General features: G+C 40.6%; 2 protein-coding genes across 6 annotated transcripts in view; one reads left to right on the forward strand and one right to left on the reverse strand.

The window, feature by feature from the left end:
* kcnab1 (potassium voltage-gated channel subfamily A member regulatory beta subunit 1) overlaps positions 1-3,362 on the forward strand; it is a 131,100-nt gene extending 127,738 nt beyond the window's left edge. For all 5 annotated transcript variants that reach the window (XM_022768862.1, XM_022768866.1, XM_022768863.1 and 2 more), the window contains 5 exons: positions 632-752; positions 890-984; positions 2,253-2,373; positions 2,947-3,035; positions 3,273-3,362. In XM_022768862.1, coding sequence (XP_022624583.1) covers positions 632-752; positions 890-984; positions 2,253-2,373; positions 2,947-3,035; positions 3,273-3,362 — 516 coding nt within the window. The remainder of the gene's footprint in view (positions 1-631; positions 753-889; positions 985-2,252; positions 2,374-2,946; positions 3,036-3,272) is intronic.
* A 3,954-nt stretch (positions 3,363-7,316) lies between these two features.
* Positions 7,317-9,844, reverse strand: ssr3 (signal sequence receptor subunit 3). The gene is made up of 5 exons (XM_022768899.1): positions 9,626-9,844; positions 9,069-9,195; positions 8,604-8,702; positions 8,145-8,276; positions 7,317-7,623 (listed from the first exon to the last, which is right to left on the reverse strand). The coding sequence occupies exons 1-5, from the start codon at positions 9,756-9,758 to the stop codon at positions 7,557-7,559; spliced, it is 558 nt and encodes a 185-aa protein (XP_022624620.1). The 5' UTR covers positions 9,759-9,844; the 3' UTR covers positions 7,317-7,556.
* Positions 9,845-10,932: the final 1,088 nt, after the last annotated feature.

Raw genomic sequence — 10,932 nt, forward strand, 5'->3', positions numbered from 1 at the left:
TGGTGTTTTTCAGCGGCAGGGACGGAGAGTCTGGTCAGGGCTGAGAGAAAGCTGAACGGTGCAAAGTGCAGTGATATCCTTAATGAAAATCTGGTGGAGAGCCCTCAGGACCTCAGACTGGGCCGAAGGTTCTCCTTCACTGACCCTAATCATTGTGCTTGACTGGCCCAGCCAGAGCACTGACTTGAACCCAATTCGACTGTTCACCGACACTCCCCATCCAACCTGACAGAGCTTGAGAGGATCTGCAGAGAAGAATGGCAGAAAATCCCACATCTAGGTTTGCAAAGCTTGTTGTGTCGTATCTAAGAAAAGGTGAGGCTGTAATTGCTGCCAAATGTGCTTCAACTAAGCACTGAGTAAACGGTGTGAATACTCATGTCAATGTGATGTAGAGTTGCAACCGTGCAAGATGCATGGTTTACAGGTGTGAACTCATGGGTCAGAACGTCAAAATGTTGCTGGCCGTCACAGCTGGTATGATCCCATCACAAGATTCTCTCTAGTTTCTATTGCCCTCTTTCTGCAATTCAAGTTTATGGTCCATAGAAGGGAAATAAGTTAAATTATGATGCTACAGTGAGATAGAACCTCACCACCTTTTTGTTTTTTCCCCTCTTTTTATCTCTAGGAGGCGTATTCGGTGGCAAGACAGTTTAATTTGATCCCTCCAGTCTGTGAGCAGGCAGAGTATCATCTCTTCCAGAGGGAGAAAGTAGAAGTGCAGCTGCCTGAACTGTACCACAAGATAGGCAAGTATTGTGTGTGTGTGTGTGTGTACATTTTTACTTTTTCTGGCACCATTCTTGCACATTCTTTCACACCACTTCCTTCGATGCATCTACCTAAATCATGTCTTATTTAACTCCTACAATCTCCATGGTGACAGGAGTTGGGGCGATGACGTGGTCACCGCTTGCGTGTGGCATCATCACAGGAAAATATGAAAATGGCATTCCTGAGTCCTCCAGGGCCTCCATGAAGGTAGGCAAGCTCACTTCATCATTATTTGGAGAAACCAAACCAGAGTGTTACCTGCTGTACCCCAAAATAAAATGAATCAGAGTGAAGCTGACGATTCATAACAAATTTTACTTGTTAAATCCATTTCAATTAGTGCAGACATTGTTAGACAAATGAGACCTGGGGCTGGGATATAAAATATCCTATGTTGTAGCTTGGTTGACCATGTTTTTTTTTATTTAGGTGTAACCAGACTTGACAGACCTATATGATCATCACACAGACCAGAAAGCTTTCCGTAGCCAAGTTGCTCCCAACCTGGGGTCAAAGATGTATCTGAGAGGTCATTACTGAGAAGACGATCCCTCACTGCAACACTGCAAAGATTTCCTTCTTACATAGTCAAGTCTTCTTAGGGGTTATGGTTAAACAAGTGACATGATCTGCCAGAACAGTGAGAATATATCTACTTTTTTTTTACCAGACTTTTCTAAAAGTTTTTTTTTTTTTTCATTCCAGAGCGGTAGCCTTCCTTCTTCTTTCTTCTTCCAAGACACAGACGCTTTGTTTTTTTTTCGCACTTTGTGAAACAAGTTGATTTTTATTGGAAATCTGTAAAGCTGTAATTGCAGATTTTATGCTTGAGATTTTGAACAATGATGATCAGTGAGATGTGAAAGAAAAGCACAAAATGATGTCATTTTTTTTTTTTAACAGTCACTTGACACTTTCATCTTTCCAGGCCTCTAAAAATCCTTGGAAACTGTTGTCCACTCTGAGGCCAAAACTAGCCAGGATGTATGGGAGGATGTGCAAACACACACATTTTAGTGTTTCAATAGCTCCACTGCAGGTTTTATGTAACAGACAAGTTGAAAACCAAACTTTCAAGGTCATACTTTCCATCCCAACCAGCACGCCTGTTTCCCTGATATGCTGTTTTTATTGAAATAAATGATTATGAAATCAGTGAATAGCACCTTAGCTAATTCTCTGTTTGCGCAGTTGGTAATTTTATATTATGTAACATGCTCACAGTTTATCAGTACCTCAAGCCCCCACCTTGATTTCTCCTTGACTTTTTTCTCTTCAGTTACTTCACCTCTCCCCATGTTCTTGCTCCCTAATTATACAAGTACATACTTGCTTTGTCCTATTTCATCTGTCTTCATTTTTTTTGTTGTTGTTTTTCTCTCTCTCATCTCTCTTTCTCATGTTGTCTTTCCCTGATCTCTCTCTCTCTCTCTCTCTCTCTCTCTCTCTCTCTCTCTCTCTCCCTCCCCCTCCAGTCGTATCAGTGGCTAAAGGAGAAAATAGTAAGTGAGGATGGAAGGAAGCAGCAGGCCAAGCTGAAAGAGCTGAACCACATCGCAGAAAAGCTGGGCTGCACTCTGCCTCAACTGGCTGTGGGTAAGACTTCTGTGCCCGCCTGCACTTCCTTATGATAAATACTGTGGAAGCAGCCTTGAGCAGGGCTTTGAAACGCTAACCGCTGAGGGCTCTCAGACAGGAACCTTTTTAAAAGCAAGACGTGACCGAATCACCCTCTGCATAATGTCTATGTTTTCTTATTATTTGTCTCCTGGGTTTGATTTCCTCTCTTGCTTCCCACTGACACATAACAAGACTTTTCAAATTTGTTTGTGTTTCCAACTGCATTACCATACATGGATAAAATAAATTAACTGTCTGGAAGGAAGAAATATGTGCATTCAAACTTTAAAAAAAATAGTGCTGTACTGGCAGTGAAAAATGACTGGTAGTAATGTAATGGTACAATTTGTGGTAAATGGATTCACAAATGAAAGCCTTGGATTTCTCCTTTAACACTCAACTTTTTGATAAATTGTTATGTGCGATCAGGAAGAGCAAGTAACGGACAACATTAAAAGCTTAGTTTTGGCTGTTGGTCTAAGACAATAATAAGCAGCAGTGCGCCATCAAGTGGGCTCTGTTTGAATCTCATCCTCTGTTTCTCTCCAGCCTGGTGTCTAAGAAATGAAGGAGTGAGCTCAGTCCTTCTGGGAACATCCAACCCTGAACAGCTCACAGAGAACCTCGGGGCCATACAGGTGGGAACATGCAGAGACACGTATCACACACTGATGTTTTTACCTGTGTTTTCTCAGCTGCATCCTCCTCTATCCTCCAGTTGTATTGATTTCTGGATCAAAAACCTGCCGCTGTCTATATCTGAATCTCTGTGTTTCTTTACTTGTGTTTTTTTTTTTTTTCTTTTATCTCCCTGTGTCTGACTCTCTCTTTCCTTCCAGGTTTATTCAGTTTTGCTCTCTCTCTATTTTGCTCAGGTCCTTCCTAAGATGACCTCCCATGTGGTTTCTGAAATAGATCACATCCTGGGCAACAGGCCGTACAGTAAGAAGGACTACCGATCCTAGACCAGGTTGGTTGACTACCAAGAGGTCAGCTGTAGCTACCTACTTAACCATACTGCTACCATGGACCCACCCTGCAATGTTAAAAGTCCATGGTTCTCTCCTTGGGCCCCACTCAGCTCCAGCTCCAGCTCCAGCCCACCTCAGCCTGGAACAGACAGCTTTGCATCTCTGTTTGAGACTCGTCCTGCTCAGATCAGCTCCACCAGGTTCATCTCAGGTGCAGTCCAGCTCAGCCAAGAAACGCTTATCAAGCTCAGCTTTTTTGCAGCCTCAAACGCAACTTAATCCATTTGAGTTAATTGAAACTTTGTGCCGCCCCACCAGCGTGTTTGCCTGTTCAGCACCGGCCCGTTCAGATATTACTATGCAGAGATTAGTCTAGCACAAGTTAAGAACCAGTGCCATGCAGACGTCATTTAGAGCACTCCACCTCGGTTCAACCCCATCCAGGAGCCTCATTTATAAATTCAATTAATGAAGTCAATATTTCAACTTAAGTTAGATGGTGAGGTACGCAGCTACAGCCCCTCGTTTTTAGAGATATCCAGTTTCACACTCACTCACAGTTGGTGGATGAACACAGGAAAGAACTGCAAGAATAGTAAAGTGCCTTGCTCAAGGGCATCTTGATAGTAGTTGGCGAGCGAGACAGCTCCGTTACTTATTCACTTTCCCACACCCACATCCTCCCAGCTCAGCCGATGACTCAGACCCTCGAGTCTCAAGCTTTCCTCTCTAATGTCCAGACTTCCACCTACGAGTAATTTAATTTGAGCACAAAATTCCTGTTGAGCATATATTTTATTTATGAGAGTTACTGTACCATAGCTGAATACGTCAATGCAAGCACCTTAGACTTGTAAATTAGAGGTACCTCAGGAAAGTGGACATGAAGAAGCTTCAGTTGCATGAACACCCCAGTCAGTCAGTCAGTCAGTGAGTGCTTTCATTAAATTGCTATGCAGTGCAGCAAACAAAATGACCATCATGGGATAAAATGTCTTGGATGTTTTCCCATGAAATGTGACCTGCGCATAATTCCTGAAAACAGAGCTTTATGAATGAGGCCTCAACAAACTAGTTCCCTATTAGCTTGAATTAGCTGCTTTCAACTAACTACCAAATGTATCCAGCCCTGTATTTAGTTTAGTACAGAATAGTATTCAGTAGATATTATAGGCTGCAAATCCTGAGCATATTAACCAACAGATGCATGTTTCCCCTGCTATAGTGTGCCTATCTTCTCTTTCCTACAAAGCACATGATCAAAAATACTACAAGCTTGTCTACTGTCTGTGAGCCCCTGTGAAGCAGAGGATTGTGGGACAAGAGTAAGTAGGATTGGGACACCGAAAGGGGAGAGAGCAAAGCATGTCGCCCCCATGTGGTCTTTTCCAGGAAGTGCTCCTCTGCTTCACTAGATCACAGAAGAGGGAAATAACGCTTTGCAAAAACAAAAAAAAGTGGACTACTTCTCTCTAAGTTTGCATTCATTACGGACTCGTCTTCTTTCTTGCCCGTGAACTGAACCTGCATTGCTGATTGCCTCAATGAACCTTACAGATATGGACTTCACCATATTATAAATCTATGTAATAAAAGGATGACTGACCTCCTGGCGGTCATGGTTATGATAACTGCAAAAACCGCTTGTTAAGGGCACAATGTGGCATATAGGCAAAGGTATTTGGGAAGTGGCAAAGATTACAGTATTTATTGTAGAGTAGTTAACAAATATGAAATTTATTTTGACATTTTGAGATATTGTTTTTTTGTTTGAAGATGTTACGTGTACATAAAATGTTAAGACATACCTTGTAACATAAGCAAAACCACGAAGAAGCCTCTCTTGCATATGAGGACTCCACTGTACTGTATGGCTAATATATAAATAAGATGTAAATAGAGTTATTTTGTTGCCCCTCTGCAGTGTTTGAATCTACTCTTCATCCCATCCTCCAACCCGACTGTACACTGTCACAGAATCCATTTCTGTTTCATGACCTCACCTCACCCAGGTATTTGGAATGAGCAAGGGTCAATTTGTTTTAATTTTGCATAGTGAGGTCAGATTATGGAATCTGTATTTAAAAATGGCATTAATTAAAGAGTATGTTATGGGAAATAAGTAATGAGCTTAAGCATTGTCTAATGACTTGACCTTAAATCATTATCTCTGACCAGGTGGCTCAGCTCTCAACGTTTCATGGTTGTCGCCTTTGTCCATTATTGTTCTCATTCTTTTTCATCCGGAAAACAAGCCATCACAGAGATCAGCAGAAATGTTGGCCAGGCTCCAGCTGAATCACTGTCTTGTCCTTGGTGCGCCGTTGTTGACTTGTAGGACAAACACCCTCCAGATTTTAATCAAAGGAAATTTCAGTATATTACAACTATCTATGCTTTTGCCAAAAACGCTGTTATACATATTGGAACAAAACATCAATAAGCAGTAATAGCCTCAAGGTTTATTTAAAGAGGTCTGGCCTTGGATGATGAATAGGCTTCCAGTGAGTATTTGCTTTGGCTTGCTGATAGATACAAATGAGGGTGACCTGACCAGCACTTAGTCATCACTGCAATGTACATTTGACCGTATACTAACAAAAACATACATCCAGAAAAACTTTTTTTGCCTTAAAATATATTACTTATACCCATTTGACTCTACCTACTGTTATTAACATATGGGCAATAAATGTTCTACACACTAAAATAGTAATCAATCAATTAATCAATGAATATTTACCTTTCAGGTCAAGTCAGTTTTATTTCCAATGCCGTAACTCTTAACTGTATAATGTGTGATATCACCTATAGCAGTGGTACTTTTTTTTTTTCCGTGCAAGTCGACAAGTTGCCCTTCAGTTTGAGTCAGTGACCATGTTGGACCGCGGCCTGTCGGTATGTGTGGACACTTCTCCACCTGACAGAGTGCCTTGACTTGAGTCCCGCTACAGGAAAAACATTCAGGGATGTCTTTCATTATGAGTTGTTCGATGGTTTTTGGATGCTGTCCTACAAAAAAAAAAAAAAGTGAGAGTAGAGCAATATTCCTAGAGATTCTATGTTGTTAGATTGCACATTCTGCAGTATATGTTATGTATTAATTAATTTGGATAAAAAGACAAAGCAGCAAGACTCACTCACAGCACAGTTTGTGTAGAGGTAACATTTGGGAAATTGCCTAAGAATGAAGTAAAACCTTCCTGGTATTGCTATCCTTGTCTATTCAGTCCTAGGCTACAGCTTGTTAGTGTGTGACAATAGCTTCATCTTATCTTGGCCTTTATTTAGACTGTTTCCCTACAAGAATCTAAGTGGAAAAACATATTTCCTTCCAACAGCCATTTCTTTCATGAAGCATCGGTTTGTCTTCACAGAAAGGAACCGTCTTTACCAGCTTCACAGTCTCTGCAAAAAAAAAACTCCACTAGAGAGAAACCGGACATAAATCTGTCAGTGCTGCCTGAGAGGAAAGCGCCAGGGGCAATTGGCTTTTTCACCGTTTCCTCAATTTGTTATCGGCAAAAGTAGAAAGTACAAAAGTAGAGGCAATTAACTGATTGATTCAGATAACATTAAAAGTCCTTCAATTACCTTTGTCAACATTTCCCATAAATAAATTCACCCTAAGATCAATTCTGATGAAAATGTCGTCTACAACATGTAAATTTGTGGATGGAAAAGACGAGTGACAGAGTTTCTCTTTTGTTGAAAAGTGACATGCAAACCATCAATGTATTATTTCCTCCCCTGAACAGTGGATTCTCTGTAAATAGTCTATGAAAGTGTGATTCTAAATAAATGCATTGCCAATGGAAACATCAGTCTCCACCAGTTCAGTAAACCTGATTGAGTTTAACAACATAATTTAAACATGTTATTAAAACACACAAAAACACTGTCTTATTTTGAAGAGGCTCTGAAGCAGACAAACACACACACAGAGAGGACAAGTATACCTGGTTGCTTTATTTGTTAGAAAAAACAGAAGACAGACCTGGAGAAACACTCTCCAGACATTTGATCATGAATTTCATGAAGTTGAAATGTGATATTTCAGCCCCCCCCCACTTAAACCCTATTCCGAAACTAAGTGAAAAACAATATACTGTATACCCTTCTTAAACCCAATCCCACTCCATTATCCCTCATCCCTCCAGCAGTTTTTCCCCTTCTTTTCTTCCTCGTTTACTTGGAGCCTGTCGACAACAGAGCGATGAGTCCTGAGGAGGCACTGATGGACAGAATGTAGTTGCTGGAAAAGGGTGAGTTAAGATAAACAGGAATCTAGAAAGCGCTGGATAACAACTCACTTATCAGCATCAATAACTTGTAAAAATCAGAATTTGTGAAGAAACATGGAGCACCTGCTTTCCTGGACATGAACAAATCACGTGAGATCTGTTAGAACTACTGTGTGCATAGTGTGTTGTAATTTTAAGACAGGTACCATATACAGACAAGCATATGATGACTGACAATACAGTAAGTGTAATGTTTGCGTTACCTGATTAATCCAAGTATTACTAACTTTGAGAATATGCATACAGTGAGGTACAGACCAAGCCTATCAAAATTAAAAACATCATGTAACTCTTCACCAGAACACCTTGCTCAGTTCAAACGTTTTTTATGATCTTGCCTCCATCAGAGTCAGATCTTGGTTGCTGGAGAAAGCATGGCGTGCTGCAGAAGAGTTGTGTGATGTGTTTTTAAGTCTGATAACCTCGTCAATTCCATGTGTCAGTACTGAGTGAGATGTGATTGAAAGGATACACGGTGGGGTTGAAGTTCTTGAGCAAGAAGAAGGAGGCGACAATGACGAGGACCAGGAAGAGAGTGTTGTTATAGAAGATGGAGAAGGTGGTGGCCTCGTAGTCTGCGACTTCATTCTTCTTCCACAGTATCCTGAACATAAGAGACAAAACAGCGTGTCAGTCCCTTTCATCACCAATCACCATGTATCATTTTTACACAGATTGTCTTGGGACACAGGCCCAGAGAAAAATGTGGTATTTCATGTTGTACCAACTGATTACTCCAAAACTTTAATATAACCATGAGCTATAATGGGTTGTAAGGGCTTTAACTAATGAACAGCTGTGTGACTGCTATCTGAGGCCTGACAACACTTGACCCGATCAGTTTGTCAAAGCTAAATTTGAAACTACAAGTGCAAAACTCCAACACAACACAAAGTATCTGGATATGACTATACAAAATGATGCGTGTCACCTCTCGTCTTTCTCCTTGCGGGACATCTTGCGGTTGTCTGCCTCAGACAACTTCCTGGTTACCTCCTTGGAAACAGCATCCTCACGTTTCTGGGCAACTCTGGAGGACAAACGGAAAACAGCAAAAGTATGTGAGGTTTTTCTCATACTTGGAAGCAAGGCTGTAATTTGTTAAATGGCACTGACTAATAAGAGGAAGGATATATAGTGATTTATGCAAATAAGAAGTAATCCCTCTGTTGTTACAAGGTACTTTGGTCATCCTACAGATGTTCAAATGTACTGACATTAGTATTTCATAATGGTCTGTCTGATAAAACAATTAATAACATCTATTGACCATAAAACTAAATTTCCCAAGTTTCCTGTGAATAAATGCAAATCTAATCCAACTATTACTCTGGAAATGGAAACAATCTGTTGTAAAACCTGCTGAAGAAACATGCAGAGTGTCTTTGCCACTTACTTGTGTTTGAGAACAAACTTGACGTTCTTGTAAGCAAAGGCCACCAGGTAGGTACTGACCAGGGTCATGACAGCATACAAAACTGCAGACTGAACAAGATCCATGTGCCAAATCCTCCAAAACAGCCCTAGAGAGGTAGAGTCAATCACACAGTTGTATTATACAGCACTTTAACATGAAGTCAAGTCAGTGACTGCACAGTACGACAGAATTCTCTTTATCCAATAACTAATATCTAAACATAATAAACTGGGGATTTGAGAATTCATGTGTTTTCTGATATGCATTTCAATAAACAGTTTACTATAAGAACGACTAGTAACTAACTTAACTTGTCCTAACTACTACCTAAGCTACTGTTAGCATATCAAAGCTTTCTTAATTACAATATCATTTTACTTTGCTCCCTTATGTCTCCAAAATACAATGCGACCTTAGAATTAATTGTGGCTACTCTGATAACCTTAAATTTCATTCAGTTTTCCTTGTTTTCTCTCCTTCAACGAATCAGTGTTAGCTAAGCTAGCTAGCAGCAGCAGCCAGTCACCGGTACTCACAGATGGGGATGGCAGAAACGATGAGAGCGTTCCCGTAAAACAGAGCGGTGGACTTGGCTGAAAGGTTTCTGCTGAAGTCCTGGAGAAGAAGGTCTTCCTCCGACTGCTGCTTGTTGCTGCCTTTGGGAGCCATGGCTGCGGGCTGACCGGTCTGTCTGCTGCTCAGCTCTGGAGACAAGGGGACTGACACGTCGGTGTACGAGGAGAAGAGGGACGCGTCAGCATAAACCCGGAAATACACCGACTCTCTTCTTCTTTGTTTGGAAAATAAAACAGAGGCTTAGGATCATTACCGCCCTCCGCAGGAAGACAGAGACAAGGCAGCTGTAACACTACACTGCTGTTTCGCTTCATTAAAGGTTCGGTTCACACCAAAAAATAACCACACTTTCTCACTTTCATCTTTGTTTTATTCTCCCAGTTTTTAAACTATACATCTGACATTCATACATTTACATTTCATGCCATTATATGCTAAATCAAATTACCTTTATCAAGTGAGTGTAGAGCAAAAACCTACTAGAACCACCTGCTTACTCAAAACATATAGCTGACATTTATTAAACAATAACCTCTGAAGGATCATTGAATTAGGGAGGAAGGAAGGAATCAGAGGGGCCTCTGGACCAGAGCCTCGGTCTGAAATGACTGTAATATTTCCTGTTGGAAATTCAATGAGATGACTCCAAGGAGACACAAAATGAATAAAAATAAATGCTAAATGGACTTAAGGACAAAACACAAAACTTAACCTCTCAAAGATATGCAAAACAATCACAAAGAGACACAAATTGAGTAGATATAGACATCAAATGACCACAAATGGATGTGAAACAGCCACAGAGTGATGCGAAAATGAAGAAAAAAGAGACACAAAATAGTAGTAACAAAATCTGTCACTTGGGGATTTCAGTCTTTGCTTTAGCTTTTCAACCAACTCAAGCTGAAAAAAGAAATAACTGGAACAAGCAGTACCCATGAAGCAGCTGACAGCATGTTTTATAGGCAAAGAAAAGAAAATCAAGAAAACCAAAAATCAAGGGGAAACACAAATGTCTCCTAAACAACAAAAAGACCTGACAAATTGGAATTCTAACTAGAAAATAAAATTTTCTTCAGACAATTAAGCTCCTTACTACAATCTGCAGATGTCACTTTCAAATAAAGGTGCTCACTGCCTCAGTCACATTAGCACATTTATTTGACAATGCCATGCCCCAGTCTTTGACAAAATAAAACCTTTTTCTGGTTGCACATGTGGCAGCTTGTCATCCAACTGCTTTTTTTGCTTCTCATCTCCACCTTCC

Source organism: Seriola dumerili, unplaced genomic scaffold (assembly GCF_002260705.1).
Source record: "Seriola dumerili isolate Sdu_G_001 unplaced genomic scaffold, Sdu_1.0 BDQW01001888.1, whole genome shotgun sequence".
Classification (NCBI taxonomy): Eukaryota; Metazoa; Chordata; class Actinopteri; order Carangiformes; family Carangidae; genus Seriola; species Seriola dumerili.

Coding starts and splice junctions, on each gene's coding strand:
- ssr3 (XM_022768899.1), bottom strand. CDS start 9,758: ATGGCTCCCAAAGGCAGCAACAAGCAGCAGTCGGAGGAAGACCTTCTT. Junction 9,196..9,625: donor CGTTTCTGCCATCCCCATCT/GTGAGTACCGGT, acceptor CTACCTCTCTAG/GGCTGTTTTGGAGGATTTGG. Junction 7,624..8,144: donor AAGAACTTCAACCCCACCGT/GTATCCTTTCAA, acceptor ACCCTTTTCCAG/CAACTACATTCTGTCCATCA.